General features: G+C 40.5%; 1 protein-coding gene across 2 annotated transcripts in view; it reads left to right on the top strand.

Moving 5' to 3' along the window:
- slit3 (slit homolog 3 (Drosophila)) overlaps positions 1–23,312 on the top strand; it is a 197,940-nt gene that overhangs the window by 128,673 nt on the left and 45,955 nt on the right. For both annotated transcript variants that reach the window (XM_028415836.1, XM_028415838.1), the window contains 6 exons: positions 12,575–12,646; positions 15,895–16,058; positions 17,088–17,232; positions 19,742–19,813; positions 20,831–20,902; positions 22,292–22,363. In XM_028415836.1, coding sequence (XP_028271637.1) covers positions 12,575–12,646; positions 15,895–16,058; positions 17,088–17,232; positions 19,742–19,813; positions 20,831–20,902; positions 22,292–22,363 — 597 coding nt within the window. The remainder of the gene's footprint in view (positions 1–12,574; positions 12,647–15,894; positions 16,059–17,087; positions 17,233–19,741; positions 19,814–20,830; positions 20,903–22,291; positions 22,364–23,312) is intronic.

The following is a 23,312-nucleotide window of genomic DNA, read 5'->3' as shown; positions in this document are numbered from 1 at the left end:
AGTCACAGCCTCATCAGAGCTACTTTTTTTGCATCTTAGTTGAATGGCCCATTCAAACATGGGATGTGACTTTACCATAGAGGTTGTTCATTACCATTATGGATTTCTGAAACCACTTATTTCCACCTTTTGTGTGCAGACTCGATAAAATCAATACCAGGAAAAATCTGATTATCTGTTAAAACACAGAAAAAGACGATATCGGTTCTTTAGCATGCAGAACCTTCCTCATTACTTACAGAAAGTTCAGGCATGAGTTAGTGATGCATTTGCACAAACCTCTGATGACCCAGGCAGTCTTTCAGGCCTTGCTAGTTCATCAGTTATATGTCCTTCTCCATGCAGCATGGACCACTATAGCAACATGAGATACAGTTGGAGCTGAGGGACTACATCTATGACCAAGTAGTTTGCATTTAATTACAGTTAGGGTATGACTGAGCATTTGCCTTTTAATCTAGGTTTATACAACTAAAGCACACTTAAAAGAACTGATCAGTCCTTAACTAGAGAGCTTCTGGTACCAGCATCCCCTTCCTACAGACTCCTTATTATTTATATGCTAATATCTTTTTATAGAGATTACAAAGCTCCAAACTGTTATCTGTGATTGTTTAGGCAGGTTTGTCATTAACTGAACATCTTTAACTCTGTTAAGTTAGAGTGAAATGCAGCAGAACTACGCCTTACCTGAATAAATAAAATAATCTTGAGAACTCTTTATTTTACATTAAAGATAGCAAATGTACTGCTTATAAAACTTTGATAGGAGAAGCATTTTTAAAGGTGGTGATCATGATTCGGTGTGAGCCCATTCTGCAGAAAAGTCCTCCTTTCTGCTGATATCAAACAAAAAGGACAGAAGGAAGGCTTGAGCTTTCAAGATGGTGAAAGTGAATGAGAAGCAGGTCAGATGTCACGACAACCACGGCCAGTGAATTCATTTTCTGAGACTAAAACTGTGGCAAGGACAGATAAAAAAAATCAGGGTGTGACATAGAGAGACAGATGGATGGAGGAGGAAAAGAAGTGTGGTTACAAAAAAAAAGAGGCTTAGCCTGCCATTACATGACATGCCCACATGTACAGTACATCACACACACACAGAGTCAAGAGGTCTGAGAAGCACTCTAAAGAGCAGTGGAACAACTGCATATTTTATGATCACTTTTCTCCACCAAGCACAGCTTTCTGGTCAAGTCTGTACCACTGAGAGAGAGAAAGATAGTGTGTGTGTGTGTGTGTGTGTGTGTGTGAGAGAGAGAGAAGGAGAAGCAGAGGGGTTTTGGCCGACCAGCGACTGTCATAATTCATAAGAGGAGACGGACAGAGTTGCTCAGCGCAGTGTAACTCCACAAGGTGACTTTCACTTTGCCTGTAAATCAAACGCACACAGTCACACATTCACATACATTTTGTCATTATTCATGGTCATGTAACGTCTTTTTGCTCATCTTTTCTGTACTTTCTTTGCCGTTATACCCTTTTCTTTCCCTCTTCTCTTGTCTGTATTCTCCTCCTCTTGCTCCTCCCTCTTATATATATTTTTATTGTTGCGTATGTTTCCCTGCTGTCTGTTCCAACCAACAGGCATTGACGACTAGACTATGACATTATGTATTCAAGGACGTTAGACCAGAATAACTTTTTTCTTTTTTTTTTTCTGGGGCTTTTCTTCCTTTACATGAAGAATGAACAAGCACAGGAAAAACAGAATGGTGCTTATTCATCCATCTTGTAAGCTGGAGGCAGTGAATTGTATTTCCACCCACTGAGATGTTGAATTTTCAGCCTCACCTTCACTGGGCCTCCTCATTTTTGTGATGCCAAACCAAGTTAACTGCAAGTTTAAAAAACACAGAAGAAGTGGTGGAATGGGAATCAGAGTGGTAACATTACTTACTCACTTAATGATGTTTCCAACGTTACTCTTTATAAGGAAATTATCTCATACACACACACACACACAAAGACTGCCAAAAGTATTGCACTGCCAAATTACATTTCTCACAATTGAGTGCTGTGCACGCTATAAGAGAGAACTAATCTAACATTTAAACATCACTTTAGAGAGAAATAAAAGCTTTCATGTTTCACTGAAAGAGGCTTAAAGATGTTTGGTCTTTTTTTATATAATGTTAAACGTTCAACAGGACATATGTTGATTAGAAGGCATAAGATAGTTTTACTATGTAGGGGCAGGCTTATACTGAACCAAAGCTAATCACCATCAACCAGAATAAACTAATAAACAAGATGACATGTGGCTCAAGTTCTATGCACAGTGAAGCATCTACTGTCCTCTGCTCTACTAGCAAAAGTTGTGTGTGTGTGTGTTGTTTGGGTATGCATCACTTTTGCCTTAAGTGTAATTTGAACTTACAGTGTGACCAAAGAGAGCGGTTGTTTGTGCAGCTCCACTGGTGCAACTGTCAAAATTAAACAAGGTTAGTGGGTAGAGAGGATTTGGTGTGTGTTTGCCCTACATGTCAGAATATCCCCAGTGCAGTTGGTGTGTATACAGCCTCAACCACCACCCCCAGTAACGATTGCATTTCTGTGGTTGCGTCCTGCCTCCAGATCTGTCTTATATCCCCGACGCGTGGGCGCTGGATCGAAGCCCCTGAAACAAACCTCTTCTGAGCTCGAAGTTTAGTAATACATAGAGTGGAGCATGAATGTGTGTGTGTGTGTTTGCACACTTACTGGAGTGGTTTTGAAAGCACAATCTCTTTAAGCGGATGCATGTTTTCAGCATCTTTGTCAATTCTTGTCCATGTTTGTCTCCTAAATGTTGAGCTATTTTTTTTTTGTAGATGTGTGTGTGTGTGTGTGTTTGCACAGAGGGGTCAAAAGAGAACACGGCAGTGCAGCTTTCTGCTGTTCAGTGATTTTGGTTTGGCTGGCCTTTAAACTTCTCTTTGAGTCAGCGGGCTCAGCAGAGCCATCGCACCCTGGCAACAAGCAGGACCCTGGCGAAGATGGAGGGTCTGACCTGAAGGAGGGAGATGAGGCTGTATGGAAAAGAAAGAAAGAAAGAAAGAAAGAAAGAAAGAAAGAAAGAAAGAAAGAAAGAGACGGTGAAAATGAGAGTGGGGTCATTTGCAAGCAGAAAAACAAAAGTTTAAAAACAGCTGTATATCATTTGCTGAAAGCTAAAGGAGAGCAGCTGAGATAAGTGTTTAAGGTAACTACTATTTTCAGAATAATGACTGTGGGATTACATGCATTTGTTTGGGATGATTTGAAAAAGCAGTCAGATGGAGATCAGGCTGAGAGGATGAGATGAAAGAAGCAGAAGTCTCAGTCATTTCCATATTGGTGTAATGATAGTGGAGTTAGAGTTTGTTGGTTAGAAAAAAAAAGAGGACAAAGAGTCAGAGGTGTTGAAGGAGTTAAGAAGATAGAAATGAGAAGGTGATAGGGAGTCAGGAGAAAGACCCATGATTGTGACCAACAACCGCATGACAAAGTGATTCAGCAGATGCAGGTTGTAGGAGACGACAATGCAGCACGCCGCAAACGCTGCACTATAGGAAGCGTGGCTCCATAACACCTGTCTTGCAATAGAGTTAAATGTGTTTGCAGCACTAAACGGCAAATGTTCAATAAACCGCTCTTTTTAGAAGGGGGGAGGCCATTCTACTGGGGAGGCGGTGTTTTAATTTAAACAGCCACGTAGGTAACACATTAAGTCAGTAGCTGGCGATTCACACGTTGGGAGGGAGCGCGAGTAACAGCCAGCTTATGCAGAGGTGGGACTAGCATCAGATATCGGAAGAGCTCCACGCCAGCAGCCTGACCCACACACAATTAATCACATCCCACTGGGTGGCAGGACAGGAAAGAGGAGAAATGGTGATGAGGGAGAGGAGGAGGAGGAGGAGAGAGAGAGAGAGAGAGGCGATTTAAAGATGAAAATCAAGCAGCGCTAAAAGACAATTGAGAGAAGATGAGAGGAGAGTTAAAAAAAGGAGGAGGAGGGGAGTCAAGAAGAGAGTCAATCTGCAATCTAATTTGTTCTCATTTAAGGTGTAATGGTCTCATCAGAAGGTTTTTATGGACGTATATCTCTTTCTGTCCTTCTTCCTTCCTGCCGTGTTATTATTCCCTTCTTCTTTCTTCTACCTGCCAATATTGACATGTTCTTACCTAACCACATATAATTGAATGATGACCTTCCTGTGGTCCTGTTTATTTAGTTTCACTTCATTTAATTAAGTCAATACATCAGTAATGTTATATTATTATTTGTTAAACTTGGACAAAGTTCCCTCATTTTTTTTCAATCAGTGTGCCCCATACACTGTTTTAAACGAGGACTAATACAAACATCTATTATTTAGTTTATTTAAAGACACATGCTGCAAGCATTTCCTTCAGCATCACAAAACATAACAGTCTATGTTTATAACCTCCCTCCTAAAATTATTTGCCATATGCCTATTTCACGTAATTTAAGACTTAAATTCGGCACAATTTAGTTCAAAAACTACCTCAGCTTCTAATTTCCTCAACCCTCTGCTGCTTTTTGTCGGGTTTGGGTTGTAAACAGTCGAACTTTCCCAGGGTGGTTTCCAAAGGCAACACTCCTGAAATGTCAATTTTCTCAAAGATGAGTGGAGTAAATTGTGTGACTTCGGTTGTTCAAACACTCAAGAGTTTATTAAACTAGTCTGCTCGCACACACTCGCACATGTGCACGCAGCAAGAGCATATACATAAAAAAAAGCCCAAATACACACACACACAAATACTTGACAGCAACTAACAAACAAAACACAATTTAATACCAGGCTGCCTGGGTGAAGCAGTAAAGCAGGCATTAAGCCCCGTGGGAAAGTTCAAATATAAGACAATTCAACGACTAAAAGCTCTCAAGTCTTACACCTAAAGGCTCTTAAAGCCTGTTTGCAGATGTCATAGACGATTAGAGCTGAGCGTTAGAGTCATCAGGGTCAAAAATCACTTCAGCTTACAAGCCGGAATCACCTGATCAAAAGAGTCACATACAAGGACAGAGGCTTTCTTCCGTCTTTATATCTGACTGTCTCACACACACTCACCAAACTCCCACACGTTCAAACAGATATAAAGACTCCTAGGCTTTCATTCACACAGTGAAATCCTTGAACAAAGGAACAAATGCAGAAGGCAACATTGAGTGCACACACACACACACACTCACCTACACACTCCAGTGCCCACACACACACACACACACACACACACCTAAGCAGAAGCATCTTACTGGGCTGCACCATTGTGTGACTCTCTGTGACTGATTACTTCAAGGGTCGGTGAGTCTCACTGTCTGACTCAGCCAGACAGAGTACAGCTGTCCAGCCCACAGCATGCACATGAGGATGCATGCACACACACACACACACACACACACACACACACACACACACACACACACACACACACACACACACACACATACATTCATCTCTATGCACCTAAAGACAGAAGGCTGAAAAGTTTTAATGATCATGTTAAATATGTGAGTGACCCACATTTTAGGGGCTCTCCTTGGTGAAAGGGTGAGGTATGAACGAGCTAAACAAATGTGCAATTGAAGGACTGAAGTGTCCATGCAGGTCCTTTCAGCCCCCCCTCCTCAAGCTGAAATGGGGCTTTGTAGACGATGCTGAGAGCTCTCGACACAAGTCAGAGTCTTTTAGGTCCTTTTGGTAGTTGGCCCGTTTTCAGGATAATTGTGTGGGATGTCAAAGTAAAGCCACGAAAAGAACACACTGCGCAATACTTAAATATATAGAAATGAATTGTTTTTTTTTTTGTACACTTTCTGAAAGCGTGTTAATCAGTTCTTCTGTGAATGAATCATGGGACAGTATGACAGTTTGGGGAATCCACTCTCTGATCATTAGCGTCCCGTTAGTTTACAGCACAAGTGTTGCTCAAATTGGGTTTGCACTGAAAACATGCAATAATCATCTATCCACTGCAATTTTTAATCATTTCTCAGATGATCAGGTAACATCAAACAGATGCTGAGAAAAAAATAATTGTGCCTCACAGGAAAAAAAACCTTCAATATTGTTACATTTTAGAAAATATAATTAAGGTTTTGTTGATTAATTGTGCATAATTTAATCCACAAGCGGTCCATCTGGTCTTAAACTAAATGCAAATATTATGACTGCAAATCACACATCACTACACAAAGACCAGGCAGCCCAGTGCTGGCCAAACATTATAAAATCAGCCTGAAAACTCTCATAAACACTATTATCTTGTTTGTTTTGTGGTTAAACTAAAACTATACTTAACACGCACAGTGTAGCTTTACAGGAGTGGATCAGAAGAGTTCTTGCCCAGGCACATTACCCTTGTGGAGTCTCAGCAGGTTCCCTTTGATGCCTTAATATTCACAACACAGACCTGACACATTCTCTTTAAATGCCTTAAAGTTTGTGCCATTTTAACGTTCATTTTGATTCATTATTAGTTCAAATATAAATGTATGTGCATGTTCTTGTAGCACAATGTTTACGCTGCCTTTATCTGAACACATGCTTTGAATGTGAATCAGCGGCCCGCTCTGATACCTGCTTTAACCTCCCCGCCCTGTTGGCTGTTCACCCCATTTTATTTTCTGCCAAATAACATTTTGCATTTAATCTGTCCAATCAATATTTCCTTAGTCACGGCACTGGAATTCCAATTTGGGTCCTGAAAAGATTCAATTTAGAAAACAGGCATGTTAGCGTGATTGAACCTGATAACATTAAAAACAGCATAACCTTTCTTCTGCATTTGATTTTAGGTGCTCGTATAGATTTGAATTCCACTCAGGTGTACACTTGCTGTGCTGCGAGGTTAGTTGGAGGTCTTTTCTTTTGTTTGTGAAGAGTTCTGTTTTGAAGAGTATGCAACAGACACAACTACAACCATATCCTGTCTTTATCACTGTATTATTACTGGTTGTTATCCAACTCAAGGTACAGAAATCCATCTAATAACGCCCCGATGAACAAGAGTTAAATGTGTGAGTTTCATTCGCTAATGTTTGCCACTGTTAGAAGCAGTTTGATCAGCTGGAGCAGGAGTACTTTCTCCTTGTGGTTGCTTTTCCACAACAGGGCATTGATTTAACATTTCAAAGTAAGCACCAGAGCCCCTGGCAGGTCTCTAAGTTTTAAAACTTAGACAACAGTGCGAGGAAAGCTTTAAAAGTCCAAAGCAAATGACTAAAATAAAGATAAATTACAACATTTTTTACACTTGTAATGATAATAGTGGATATTGTGTTTGTGTCAACTGACATCAAGTATAATTTAAACACATTTCAGTTCAGTCACAAGGAGAGAGAGTAAATAACCGTCATTTAAGTGCATTTTATATTGTGTTTAGTAATTCAGTCATCACTGCTCCTCTCACTGTGTTCCTTCTTACAGACCATAACTAATGTTAGTGATTACAATAGAGGCTAATCGTATTGAACGTGGAGTCGGTATCGGTCATTATCACCATCATAAAGTTACTGTTTTAGTGTCTGTAGTAATTCAGACCTTCTGTCAGTGTATCGATCTGTGTCTGTTAGGGCTGATTGAGCATAATAGAGACTAATAGAAAATTCACTTTATTACACACACAATGGAGACTCAGACTCATGAAATTGGAAACCAAACACTGTCAGAGATTAGATTCATATCTACATTCAATCCTAGCTTATACTCAAAGAAACAAAAAAATAAGATGTTTGGGCACATCAGCCAAATCGTTTTAGCATCTTGTTCCATTCCACATTATGTCAAATATAACAAATGGAGATTTGACTTTGAGCTTGAGGATCGCTGGGTCTATCTAAATGGGAACAATATGATTCTTTATGTGCTGTAGCGAGAGGATTTATGTTTTTGTGGTGTCTATCCCATCTTTTTGTCAGCGCAATATCTGACACGTCCAAGGTATTTCTTCAGATTTGGCTGAAATGTTGTAGAGATTTTGGTGGTCAAAGATAACAAGTCATTATTATAATTAAATCTGAATGGTAGCAGAAATTTAATTTTAGGTGTCTGTTTTTAGTAACAAAGAAAGAGAGAAAACAGTTCACCTTGTACATGCAGGGAGAGTGATTTGTTATACATTAAGATTTGAGCATGTGAATTGGCGTACTGGTTTATCATGGCAGCTTCAATATCAGGATCTTATGAAGCAGCAGAAGATGTTTACAAATAGCCATTTAGTCTTGCATATGTGAGTGTGTGTGTGTCCATGAGGGAGGAAAGATTGAGGAGTGAGGCTTTGACCTCAGTGTGTAGGCTGCGGCAAAGACACACATGATAACATCGCTCTCTTTCTCTGCCTCACACACACTACGCACACATACGCACACACTAACACTAGCGATAGCATCTCCCTGGTGGGTTGCCTCTAAAGAGTCTCCTCCATCACTGACTGCAGAGGCCCTTTTACTGCAACAGAGAGATCACTGCATCGAAACACAAGCACAAGTCAGAAAACACGCAAGCATGCACATGCTGACTCAAGAATACACACATAAAATGAGCACACACACACACACTTAGAAACATGTATATGCAGGCATAGTCACACACACACACACACACACACACACACACTCAGGGATCATGACTCTACTCTGCAACAACACTGCAGCGGTCACTGCAGCCCATCTCATTTAAACAGAAAAAATAGAGCTGAATAGGCTTTTTATAATGTAAACTTTGTGTGGTGCAAACAGCGGTGTTGGATTGTTTTACTGTAAAGAAATGCATGTTTAGCACCTGGTTAACATGGCGATTGTCGAAGCTTCCCACAGAGACCTAAAATAGAAGGAAGGAATAATGTCATGGATAGAGTTGGTTTGACAATGGGTTTGTATCAGGGTGATGGTCTTTGAGTTCTGTAATGCAAAGGGAGAGCTGCTGGTCGTCTACCTGGGAAGGGGTCACACTGTCACAGGGTTGTACGATGCAGACCTCTGGGACAGCTATGGGAGAAAACTAAATGTGAGAAGCTGACAAGAGGCTTGTCAGTGCTCCTCCACCAGGGCAATAGTCTAGCCCACAGTGGTGATGGCCACCATCCAGTGGTGTTTATTTGAATTATTCACCTGATTCAGCAACCACAGACTTTCCCAAGATGAAGAAGGGGGCTCAGTGGTCCCCATGTTGTCTGTGATAATAATGATATTGCTGCTATGACACACTCTCTGTTGGTCTAAAGCACCTCAAAGGCACAAAGAAGAGCCCTGTATGCCGCAATATGAAGAGATTAGCAAACACACTAAAAACTGAGAGTTTTAGATGTTTTGTATTTGTGGGTTAGGTTTGCATATCGGATCTCATTTTAGAGACATGTTAATGTTTAGCATTTTTGTTCACAGATGAAAGATGTACACTGTGCTACGCTACACATATCAAGTATAAAATCAGATATACTACACAATATTAGAATTCCTGCCAAAAAATCGCTCTTATTCCAGGAAGCATAACGTCACTTTGGAAACAGCTGCGACCCAGGATGCTAACACACAGCACATAAAGTACTTTCCTAACCGTATAACATCAGTTGTGAAACATTTGTAAGTGGTGCCGTGAGTACACAGCCAATGTTCTGGTTCACACCGTGTGGTTTTGCGGTGTGAGTACAGTGTGGTGTGTTGGGATTCGTCAAGGCTGCAGGATGTTAACGTTTAAACCGGCACAAGGTGGAGTGCAAACTTCAGCGGAAAGTCCCCATCTGGACCAATCAGATACTTTAGGTATTGTAGAGGCAAAGCTCGGAATTAAAGGTTGAGGGATTCACAGGTGATCGGTACTGTAGCTACCAAGTTCTTTCACTCTTAGAAATAAATTAATACATCAAATGTAGTTGACTTACGACAGTAACTTGATAATGTTGTCTTATCAACATTAACCAACAAACTTGCACATTTTTATTTATGATCACTTCAAATTGAAGAGTGTTTAAGAGTGCAGCCATGGCTAGAGGCATGTAAAAGAAGCTGGGAAAAACAGCCACAATATAAAACATACTTGTGGACCTCTAAATGATGTTTTTAGTGTTTATCTTGGCCTCAATCGGTTCAGTCACTACTTTATTAAGGCCGAGAGATGTGGAAGGGGGGGCTGAACGCAGGGAGTGGGAGAATAACTGACAGGGAAATTGCAGAGGGAAATTATTGTTATTCCACAATTAAATTATATATACTGGGTGGAATCACCCCTGACAGGGCTGACCATAGCAGCGCTCCTGGTGTGTATTTGTGTGTGTGTTTGAGAGTGAGTGTGAAACTTTATCCGTCTACCAAGGCCACTGAGGCTATACTGGCAGGGAGGAGAATGCAGAAAGAGAATCAGAAGGAGGGCGAATTAAAGAGAAAGAAAAGTCCTAACATCAACAGAGTGAAGCAGAACCGGTCTATTTTAAGGCTGAGTGGGTGTTAGTGAAAACACAGAAAACCCCCCAGTAATGAACCTATTTTGAACAGTTGTGACGACAATACAGTTTGTAAAATAAACCATCCTTGATTTTTGTGGGTGAAGCCGGGCCGCGGTCTCACTTGTATGTTTAGGCACAAACATATTGCAGATGCTGTGAAAAATCCTTTCATCCTAAATTTGGGTCATTTCTCAAAGAGGAAATCTGACCTTGTCCTTGTCTGAAAGCATTAAAAACACACTGTCAAATGTGAAAAATGAACGGGTTTCTCATATAAAAAATGACCACTCACTCTTCATTCTTCCTTGCAACAATGACTCCTTGAATACACACAAGGTTTCGGGTGATATGTAAAGTAAACCAGCCCTTTTTGTAAAATTAATGATCCATGAAACTTGGGCAAAAACAAAGAAAAGGTTGCTTTGGCCTGTGTTGACGTTGGCTTCAGTAAACCACCAGAAAAATTAAACTGCAGCATAAATTTTAGGATTTCTAATGTAACATTGATCCCTCATTTACTCATGTTTTCAGTGATTACTTCTTCCTGTAAAAAAATCTGACCTTCAGCCATTTGAACAGGCTCACCAGTTGTAATCAGAGGCCATTACTTTGGCTCTATAATGACAGTCATAGGGTTGTAGTCATGGAAGAAATTGATCTTTCATCCTCCTTCATCTTTGACCTAAAGACAAAAAGTAAAAACCAAATGACAGCCTTCGTTCCTGAGCCATGAAGCCCATGTGGAAGTCGTAAACATTGCAGTTCACCCCACAGCCTTTAGGGGCCCGGCCCCAAAAGTGAGTCAGTCTTCACAGAGTGCCATGTTAAAACAGCCAACTTTACAGCAGAAATAAACATGTCTGCAGGTCTCTGAGCCTTCTGCTCCCAACAAATGCACACCTGCCTCAGCTCTACCTCTTTGCCTGTATTAGAGGTTTAGGCAGAGTGTAAAGGTACCAACATGGCTCCCACAGAGGCTTAGAACGACCTGTGTCATGAAAGCAAACAAGTATAGACAAAGTCCAAATGGTGACCACTGTGAGCATTTTCTGAACTTTAAAAAGTTAGTCAGCGTCCCCCTTAAAGGACAACTAAAACCAAAAAAAGCTTAAAAAACAAAAAAAGCTTTATTTTACAGTTGTTATAGTGTTCTGTTTTTTTTTAAGTGTGTGTTGTGTGTCTTCTCTGTGTACTTGTTTCAGTCACGAGGGACGTGATTGTGTTTCCTCCAAATATTTTGTATGCGGAGCTTTACCAGCCTGTATGAGTCCATCAGTGAAATCTGATCCCCCTGTGGGTTACTTTTGATGGAAAAAGACGTCTTTTCTGCATTATTTATTTATTTATTTTGCCTCTTAGCTCTAATTTCTATACACAAAAACCACAGAGAATCAATGCGTGTTGTGTTTCTCTTACACACTAACAGGGATTGCTTGTGTGTGTGTGTGTGTTGGGTGTGTCAGCCCTGTTTTTCATTCCACTTTGGGTCGATATTGCGTGTGAGAGTGTGTAGTTTATGAGAGAGCTAATAGTCAGAGACAGCAGTGACCTGCTTATGAAGAAGAGGAACGCATCAAAGGGGGGTGTGTGTGTGTGTGCGTGTTCATGTGTGTGAAGAGTTAAAACTTAATGTGATGACACCCAGGACAGAAGGTTAGAATTTGCAAGTGCTTTCTTTCATAATCATTCTTCAGTCGTGTCAGTTGCTCAGTGTTAAAGGGCTTTGATTTTTCAAACGCATAAAATCCACAGTTCCAGTAAAAAAGAACACATTTTACCATGTAACAAAGGAGGATTTTTTTTCTTCCAGGGCTGTAAATTCTCCTTTTTTTATAATAAACTGAAAGAATAATTTCCTGTAGTCATAACATGTTGTGCCAGTGTACTTTCCAGCACACCACAGATCTGATTAGGTAAATCCAAAAGCTCTTAACATGAATGACTCAACTCAGGTTCAATCCTAGTACACAGTAAAAGTTCATATTTTTTTCAGAACAATAACATTTTTGTTCGTTCGTGTCATTTGTGAGTGAACACTGGTTGTTAAAAGGATGTGATTTTCTAACCATTATATTGATTATTTATTTATTTTGTCTTCTCCCCTTGTGCCCCCCCCCTTCTCTGTTTGTATATCCAGCACCCTCAACAACAACAACATCACTCTCATCCCCGTGTCCAGCTTCAACCACATGCCTAAGCTGCGGACACTGTAAGTATAACACACAATGATGCACACACACACACAACTACAAACGTAGATGCTGCGGTCGCATATTAACACATCTGTGTGTGCACAGGGAGCCATCAGTGCCTAACCCTCATGTAAACCGTACAAACAGGCAGTGCACATACATAACTAACTTTCATACAGACACACAAACGGCACAGCGGCAGAGTATGTGTGTGATCATCGTGGCGTAACAGTAGACCAACTCTTCTATTGTTTCATGACTGTGAATAATCATGTGGTCATTACGTACACACAGACACACACATGCATCAACAAATGTGTGCATTCACCACACACAACCTCATTAATGCCACAAGAAAGGCTAGTTTAGGCTCTATAGTTCATCTGCTTTGATCCATTAGAGGAAACCTCCCCTACTGATGTTACTGGCGTGAACACACACATTCACATACACACACTCACTTACTGACAATTGTGCTCCAACACTAACCCCAGGCCATGTCGTCCTCTCTGATTGATTTGAAGGGGGCTTTGATTTGTGTGTACTTGTGTGTTTTTTTCTGTATTTGGTTGTGTGAAGGGTATCTCACAGTTGCCAAGGCGATGGCACGACATCTCATGGGAGTCTCTACCCATAATCTCGTGGGATTGTGAGAGGCAGACCACTGGTTGCATTCATCCTGGCCACACATGGGAGTTCAATTCTGCCAAACCAGTGTGCACAGAATGGGATTTCCTTCCCAAATCATCATTTTTTTTTAAGAGGCTCTTGTGCGGTGCAGTGCAGCCCTACTTAACATTCAGAGTCAGGGGGGTTTCTAAACACATAGCAAAGCTAAATCCAAGCAGGATAACATTTACAGAAGTCCACATATCTTTTAAACCCAATTTCCTCATTCACCTTTTGACCGACAGTGTCCATCAATGGCCAATCACATAGCGAGGTTTCTATTTTTCCTGCATACTTCTGCAACTCCAGCAGCAATACAGCCTGAAAACAGCCTTTTAAAATTGGATTTCAGGCAGCAGCACAGCTACACAGTTGCCAGCAGATTGAGTGCAGAGTTACCAATATCCAATATCTTTTAATCAAAGGGCCTCGTCTGCTTCTGTTTTCTGTCAACACTGAGTGACCGTCTCCTCGGATTTTCTCGTTCTTCCTCTCCTCTTCAATGTTTCTGTATCCCAATCCACATTTGTACCATCTCTTCTACATCTCCTATCATCTCCTATAAAGTGTCTTCTTCTGCTGTTCTCTTGCCTCCCTCCCAATTTTCTCTAAATTTATTTTACTTACTTTGTTATCCCTGTTGTGTCCTCTTTCCTGCCACATTCCAGCTCCTTTTATTGCTTCCTCCTTCTTCCCTGCAGTAACTTCACTTGTCTTCTTCTAGATGATCATCTAGGATAAATACATAGATAGATTCATCTCCTTCATGTTGTGACTTTTCCTTCTTTTCTCAGTCTTTCTTGGTTTCTCACTTTTAAATCTACCTTTGTTTTTCTTTTGCTACTCTGAGGTCCTGGTATTGAATTTGCTGCTTTTATAAAATCGAATTATTGAATCCGATGTTTAGAGATGTCCCTGATATCATTAATAATGAAATGGTTCAGCTCCTTTGCAGCCTTAATCCGTGATTTCTTCATAAGGCTGTTATTGTATTCTATTAGCCGTAATGATACCACAACATGGTGTCTCACATTCAGAAACTTGAACCAATGAAAAAACGGCCAATGCATCTCTGTGTGTGTATATGTGTGTGTGTTGTAATCCACTGTACTAAAGATGTGCCCAGTTACCCCTCCGGGACAAAGACTAAGAATAAACACACACACAGACACACACATCCTCCCAACAACCACACACAATGCCTTTAGTCACCCGCAGCCAATAAGCTCAACAGACACAATCACACTGACTTACAGCTACACACAAACACAGTCCACACACACAAACACAGCACTTTCTCCACACCCCCTGCCTCTTCCCTTTCTCCCCTGTGTTTTAATCCTACTTGTCAGTAATTAAGGTTGAGCTGGGGGTGGGCTGGGACGTGGCTATCTCCAGGCAGGGGGTTTGACTATAAACTGGATTTATAATGGAAGAGCAGTATTAAAACCCACTGCCCCCGCTGCTAGCATCAATGAGACCATCTCTGTTCCATAACAGGATTTGTCCTCTGCTTTATTACAAAAGGAGGCCTGTCTTCTAAAAGGCTAGATATCCTGGCTGGCATATAATACGCTGACAAGACATTCTGCTGTTCATCCGCCCTTCTCATCCTCCTCCTCCTCCTCCTCTCATTCGCCCTCTTGCTCTCTCTTAAGGTGTCAAATACAGGCAGTGCAGCCTGTAGAGGGTCTCAGCTGTGCAAGGCATCACCTGATGCATTCCTAATTTAACAGTGCCTTTTAATTAACAAAGTTTGAACTGCCTGTTAGTGTTAAACGTGACTCGATAAAATATGAATAGAAATTGTGGTGGCATTTCTCATCAGCAGGTATAGCAGCATTCACAAATTCTACCATGAGGGGCAACTCATGGTTTAAATGGGATGTAAATCCCTGACTGGGGTCAGGTTGTCATTTTGGAATCTGCCTGGAGAACAACAACATCTCTATCTGTCTCTGGGTCTCTATTTTAAGTAGACATTTTTGAACAAAAATAACAAAAAAGCTCTTTATCAGTAGAATAGATTCATAAGTACATAAAACCCAAACTAAATTGTGCATAGATGTCATTATTTAAAAATATACCTTTTTTAATATCTTTTGGAACTGATACTTATTGATATTTTTACTTGCCTGGTATAAAAAGCTTATGAGACTGAAATAAACCGATTTATTCCTTAATTTTTTAATTGTTTAGGTGGTGAGAACTCATCTGATTAAGGCTTAAGTGACATATAATTAAGGGTGTAGCTGCCACAGGTCACATGCTGTCTTTGTAAACAGCCTCTGCCACCATCGGCTCCTCCCAGGCTCTTTTGGCCACTTTTGTGTAAATTAGTAATCAGGCAGGTGAAATTTCTTAATTTTCCCAGTCTGTCTGTTTCTATTTTTCTTGCTCTTGTCTTTTTGAACATGTTATGGTTTCTATATCACTTTGTGTGTTTGTGTGTTGATCCTGGCCAAGGAGGTTAGCTGTGTGTGAAATAAGCCTGTTGAATACAGACATCTATTTGCTCTTTCTAAGTTGGTATGATATGGACTTTTCCTATTCAGATAGTCTTAGCTTTAAGTGAATGTCCTTCGTCTTTTCTCAGCCGTCTGCACTCCAACAACCTCCACTGTGACTGTCACCTGTCCTGGCTCTCTGATTGGCTCAGAGCCCGGCGGAGCTTGGCTCCCTTCACACAGTGCATGGCCCCCGCCCACATGAGAGGTCTCAATGTCCCTGATGTGCAGAAGAAGGATTTTGCCTGTAATGGTGAGTTGACATTAACACATGAGCACATGAGACTTGACTAAAATATGACTGACCTTTAATGATAATAACCACTGATGATGCTTGGCCTCTAAGCAAGCAGGTAATCTCCCATTTTAATTGGCACATGGACCCATGAACAATAATAGCAGATAAATCCACACTGTAAAATAATGTATTCAGTTCGTAAAGTTTACCTACTCAGCAAAAATGATGCTTAATATAGAGCAGAGGTTCACTGCTGAATGCTGTCGACAGTTGACTCTTTAACATAGAGGTACACATACAGAGGGTGTAGTAAAACTAAAGGCCATTATTACAGGCAGCATTGTTATCGTCTCCAGACAGCTCAGCATTGACTTTATAACACTGAAGAATTACACTGTGTAGAGAGTGTAATCAGCTAAAGGGCCAGTATAAGAGCAGTTGTGTTATCAGTTGCAGATACTATAGGAAATGTTTATAGGCCTCTGATTCAGCTCTCTGTGCTAATAGACTGTCAGATGTTCTCTCTTTATTAAGTCTCCTCTTTTCTGCATATACATGCTCCAGAGCCGACTACCGACTCTCTTTTATACATCCTCTTCTCTTCTTGTAGACCCAGCTTTCTCTCTTTACTTTCATCGCTCCCTTCATTTCCTGTATTTATGTGTTTCTTCCCTTCTGTCCTCTTTTGTCCATTTCTTTTCCTGCCTACAACACTTTGTGTTCATATTCAAGCTAGACAATAGGTAGCATCAAAATTCAGTTTTCTGCATGTTTTAGTTCAAATCCTTCTGGAACAACACAGCGACATGACAGGACTTTAAGGCTCCCCACTGAAGCTGAACTAATCCCACTGGGAGAAGCTCAGATAAAATATACAAAAATATCCTAAAGAATAAGTAACATGCTGGTAAAATGTGACTGCTAAAGTGTAAATGTATCTGTCTAATCCCTATGTTTATCTAATATTTGGCAGTAGACCCATAAAACTAGTCAAATGTTTTTGTCTGATTCTGAAATCATGTATCTGTATTTTGCTTTCCACAGGTCCAGCACAGACAGAGTCGAGAGCTTGTGTCCCTCAGGTAGCTGTGTGTCCACCCAGCTGCACCTGCAACAACAACATAGTGGACTGTCGTCGTAAAGGCCTGACTGAGATACCAGGAAACCTCCCAGAGGGCATAGTGGAGATGTAAGACCACTTTACTTTACATCTTTATTAATAATTTGTGCAACCTAAACCTAATTCTAGCACTAAAACCATTTTAAACAGCCTTTTGAAAGTGGTGTAAAAAACAGTCTGGACCACCCAAAATGTCTAAAACTCAAACCCAAACTACAGCACATAGCGAGTTGCGCGGTTGTATTTTGTTTCATACTGCAGCCAAACTTTTCCTGCTCGTTTTCCCTTCTCTCTTTTATACACACATTTAAGCACACACACACACACACACACCCCACAGAGGGACGTGTCTGATATCCGTATTGATCGCTGTACCCTGTTTGTTTGTACAGAGGACAGCTGGTTGATTGCTCTGTGAGTAAAGAAGCAATTCTGCCCCGCAACTCAACACCAATACTACTATAAAATCCCAACCCAGCATAAGTAATAGATTCACACACACACAGAAGTACATAGACATACATGCAGATGCCCTAGTTGTTTTTGCTATAGCTGACACATGCACAGACATTATGATTGAGCCCCAGGTACCAAAAATCTCCACACACACACACAGTGCATTAGCATTGGATCCATTATAATAAATGTTGCTGCTGCAGCCAGAAACAATAGAGTATAATAGGATGATGTATTGTCAGTTCTTAAATGGAGACAAAGTCATCTCTCTGGATGTCAGTGGCAAGGATCACAGCCAAATGTGTGTAAGCTCATGTAGACATTATGCAAATGTACATTTCCAAGTGTGTTAATTCGACTCTTCAAGTCAAAAAGCAATTGGGTGATTTCACGTTTGTGTCAAGGGATCGACATCAACAGAGCTGTGTGTGTGTGTGTGTGTGTGAGGGAGCACATTCGGCTCATTGTGAACATGCTCACCTGCCAAACTCATCTCCGGTTTTATCTAATCGCCTTCTGAACTTATAGATTTTTTTATATATCATGTTAAAGTGTCTTCCCACTAATACGTCCTTTGATATTGAGCTTAAGTGTCTTTGTCTCAACCTTGTTTTAGTTACACCTGATTTAATTTGAAACTTGTTGTGTGTGCAGATTGTCTTTGTTGGTCTCTGTACATCCTTGATTTATTTTGACCCTTTGTGTTGGAAAAGAAGCGGTGCGATAGATAGATAGATAGATAGATAGATAGATAGATAGATAGATAGATAGATAGATAGATAGATAGATAGATAGATAGATAGATAGATAGATAGATAGATAGATAGATAGATAGATAGATAGATAGATAGGCACAGCTAAAGTGGGGGATGGTAGGAAAAGAAGGGTGGATTACTTTCCATTTATCATCCTGACAGCTGACCCTGTGGCTGGCCTTGGGACCTCACCACATCCTCTTCTTCTCCTCTGATTTTTCCTCTCCTCTCCCCTGTTGTTCACACTTTCCACTCCTCTGATTTCTCCTTTGGTGTCCTGCTTTCCCTCTCCTCCTTTATGATTTCTTTTCTCACCTTTTGTCCTCTCATGTTCCTCCCTCTTTTCCTCCATCTTCTGCCCTACTTCATATTCCTTTCTTTTCTCCTTCCTTCCACCAAGGAGGCATGAAGGCTGCATGAGGAACATAGATAAATGTGTTTCTTACACGATCAGGAGAGCAGAAACTAAACTACAGTAAATTTACCCAAACGTGGGCTGTGTGCCTAGTTCTGATGGCTCCCCACATGATAAGAGAGTAATACTACCACTATGTTGTAATGAGTCTGCAGTCTTCCAGAAAAAGAGATGCAATAAATCCCTTTTGGCCGTCAGCCTGAAAAAGTTGAGAAACCTACAAAGTGTTCAGTGTAGTATGTAATACAGTGTAGCTGAAGAGTGAAGAGGGCTCAGTCAAAAGGCTTTATGGAGGATATAAATAAAAAACACTTAAAATGATGTGTGGAAAATGGTGATGAAATGTTCATGTACTGCTGCCATGTACTACTTTTTGTTAAAACAACCTCTTCACTTTCAGCTTGTGGGCTAAAACCTTCATTCCACTGTGCTTGAACGTAGCACGTTCAATGTAAACATTATTCCAGTCGTACGGTTTCCTTTAACTCCTGACCACTTTGGCCTGTGATAGTCTGAAGGAGCAGGAGGTGTTGTCAGCAGTACAGATACGTTCTGACTACAGGAGCAGTCCTTTGGTTCTTCTAGAATCAGATCAGAATGGTCCCATGTAAGCTCATTACTGCTGAGCTGCAAAACTCAGTTCCAGATTTCACACTGACTGACCTTGGCTGGACTCCGCTGCCAAGCACTGACCAACCTGCAGAAATATTGTGTAGATGGTGATTGGAACAGGCACCTTTTGAACTTGGTGTGTCTGGCTGAGGTTGTGGAGTAAACAGGATGTGATGATAACCTTGAAAAGGAAAGAAATGAACTGACTATATCATGATAATATGCTGTTTTAAATGAAATATCTAAATGTCTTGTAATTTTTTCAAAATTGTTGTAAAACACCACCTCTCTGCCTGTATTTTTATCTCTCTCTCTTCTCTCTCTGTCTCTGTCTACTTAGCCGTTTGGAGCAGAACTTGATTAAGAGTGTCCCAGCAGGAGCCTTTTCTGCCTACAAGAAGCTCAAGAGGATGTGAGTCTGTTTTTAGATATGCAGACATGCAAACACACACACAGCCATGCACACACTGATATGCATGAACAGACTTACATTTACATCTACACTGGTACACATTAGCATAAATTGAGACATTTCTATGCTAGGAGTCTTGTCTTAGAAACCAACTACTGTTTAGATTTGACCTGTTTTATTGATGTGATGCATTGGAGGCTGTAAATAAAGTGATAAATATGGTCTGAAAGTTTAGGCTTCGCGTGCAGAGGTTGTGGGTTAGCATTTCCAGACAGTTTTTTAGATGTCATCATCGTGACAGCTGATTTTTTTTTTTTCTTCCTCATTATGAATTTATTTCCAGCATGATGGTAAAGTAGCAGGAGTCAAGCCTTTATAACCACTTTAAGGTTAAACTGCAAATCTAAGTATCTCATTGAATTAATTCACTTTCTGCATGAAAACCCCACTTTAATAGCCATATTCTAATAAAGCTAGTTTTAATAATGAAACCTTTAGCACTAATCCACCAGGTGCAACCAGACTTTCATGCATTTAGTATTAATAGATCATCAGCAAAAAATATTTGAATTTATTACTTCAGATTACATCAAAAAGAAGAATACAATCTCAAGTCCACATCATCATGCACACACACACACAGTTTTAACCTCACCTCAACAGCAGCGTTTAATAATATATCTTACAGTGGTGGAAGTGAATGACATGAACTGCACTTAACATGCCAATGCCTCTACGTTCTCTCTCTCCCTCTTGTTCTCCTGTCACTTCATTTTTTACCTCACTCTGTCCATCTCTCTCTCTCTCTCTCTCTCCTTTACTCATACTTCCAACCCTTCTTACACTTTTTCTCTTTACTCTTGTCCTCTTGCCTTGACCTCTGCTGATGTATTCTTGCATGATCATTTGTCAGACACTTCTAGGACATTCACACAGAATGAACCCCATTATTGTGTATTACAGTAATCTCTCTCTCTCTCTCTCTCTCTCTCTCTCTCGCTCTCTCTCCCTCCCCAGTGACTTGAGTAAAAACCAGATTTCTGACATTGCTGCTGATGCTTTCAGCGGCCTTCGCTCAGTCACTTCGCTGTAAGTATGACACACGTACATGCAAACACAGACAGGCTAACACAAACACATCTCCAGACAGGAAAGGTAATTGCATTTCCAGATGTTTAGCAAATACAAAGTGTTGTCAAAGTCGATGTTGACAACTGGAACACAATGCAGTGTGGTGTGCGTCTGTGCTCTCTGTGTGTCTTTGTAGTGTTTTGTGTGTCTGTAATCAGTCCGTGTGGTGTGTGCATTTCTGAGGGTGAATGTGATAAGAACATGAAGGACAGTTTAATTTGAATCAATCTGGAGCATGAAAATGAGACAGACAGACGGACAAGAAGGGGCAGACAAGGTGAACTCTACTAGACACACACATATACAGCTAAGTCAGCTGTGCAGGAATGTCACTGAGAGGCACGACTTATGCTTGGGAGGCCTGCTGAGGCGTGATGTAGCAAAATATAAAAATGCTCGAGTGAATTGAACGATTGCAACTGCAATTGGAAGCAGATCTCAAACATAATTTCAGTTTTTGACAATCAAATGAGATAAATGGTCCAAAACATTGTGCTTAGCGAGAAAAGACAGTGCTGTGTATGATTTTACAGCCTGTTAGGGGGAACGAATGTCTTCCAGTGGGAACGGACAGCGTTGTTGTCTTTACATGCAACAATCCTTCTGTTCTTTCCAATAAAATAGTCTTTTTTCCAGCTGGGTGAATTTGATGACTTATTCTGAGAAGATGTATAGATGGTCTTTGTTGCTTTTCAGAGAGCTGAAAGAATGAACTTACAGCCAAGGACATTTTAGTGTAAAGTACAATTCCTACTGGTTAATGCAGCTGTGGTCAGTTCAAGCCATGTTTCTCCAAATGTGATGATTTACATGTTTGCATATCTGGACTAGAGCACATGGATACACTTTATGTGATGACTGATCAGACTGACATTGTTTGTATTAGCCTTCAGCTTTCATTGATAACTGGGTTATCAGCCAATATCCCTACTTTAACAGCTCATTGTCCCTTTTTTGCCATTTATCCCAAGTTTTTATTTTAGTTGTTGTTAGTGGCAACATTGTTGTTTATATGTTTAAGGCTGCTATGCTGATTTAATTACCCTTCTAGGGATTAATCAAGTCAACTCCTTTAAAAATAAAGATGTCATCTCACATTCCACATATCTAGCCAATGAGAACACAACATGTAGGAGCTACACTCCTTTTCCACTGACTATTACTACTTGATTACATACATATTGATATTAATCCACAGATTATTGTAAAATAAAAAATTTTGAAGTGAGCAGTTTAAATCCTTCAACAAAACTACCAAATCTGTCCAGTGACCCAGTAGAAGTATTAAACCACAGGAAAGATTGTTGTTAATATGTAACCTCAATGGAGTTGTTTTTTCTTGTGCAGGGTTCTGTATGGCAATAAGATCACTGAGCTGCCCAAAGGACTGTTTGATGGACTGGTCTCCCTGCAGCTACTGTAAGTATACATCCTGTTATGTGTGTATGTAAAAGTATGTGCGCCCACTAGATAAAAATAAAATACGTTATTTACATTATATATACATTATATATACATATAGTGTGGGTTTCTGGTCCAAAATGTCTTTGCAGCTTCAGTCCTCTTAATGAGCATGTAAAATGCAAAAAAAAGTGTGGCCAAATTTTGGATTAATTTGCAGGACTGATTTCTTTCTGGACAAACATTAGAGTACCGAAATTCACTCTGTTTTTAATCTGGCAGTGTGGCTGCAGTGGAAGCAGCAAAATGATTCGGCTACAGCCATTTCCACCTTCATCCACACCAATGGTTAATGTTATTTGTCCATATTGTTTCAATAAAGCATGGTAATTTCATGAGGTGGAGAGCATTGTTTGTTTCAGCCACAGTCACTAGACCAAATCCTGATAATGGTTACTGCTGCATAAATGCTGTGTGTATTAACCAAACATCTGTCCATTCTCACATGTGTGCGTCTTACCTACAACCCAAAACATGAAACAAATTAGTCTGCACTGTAATAAAAACGCTTCTAACCTTTGGAGGAAAACTATTAATTCTGAATATTTCCTCACGGGCACAGATTCAAACTGCAGCACCAGCAGTGGCTCAGCATGCAGTAAAACATTTCTTTAACAGCTACATAAGTACGGTATGCGGCATATGGTCCTCGCAAATGCCGCAGTCCACTGCAGAAACAGCTAATGTGCTGGGCTTTTCCATCGTAAAGTGAAGCCAGGCAAAGAGAATGAGGATGAGTGACTGTAACCCACAAACACCTTTTTACAGGCTTAGGTGGATCATTTGCATGCATGGTGCATTGACAGGGGGGGGGGGGTGCTGGGCATTGATGGATGGATGGATGGATAGATTAATAGATGGATGGATGACAAGTGAAAGACGATGCAGACATAGGGAGGAAGACAAA

This window comes from Parambassis ranga, chromosome 10 (genome assembly GCF_900634625.1).
Source record: "Parambassis ranga chromosome 10, fParRan2.1, whole genome shotgun sequence".
NCBI lineage: Eukaryota > Metazoa > Chordata > Actinopteri > Ambassidae > Parambassis > Parambassis ranga.
This window is presented reverse-complemented; position numbering and strand designations above follow the sequence as displayed.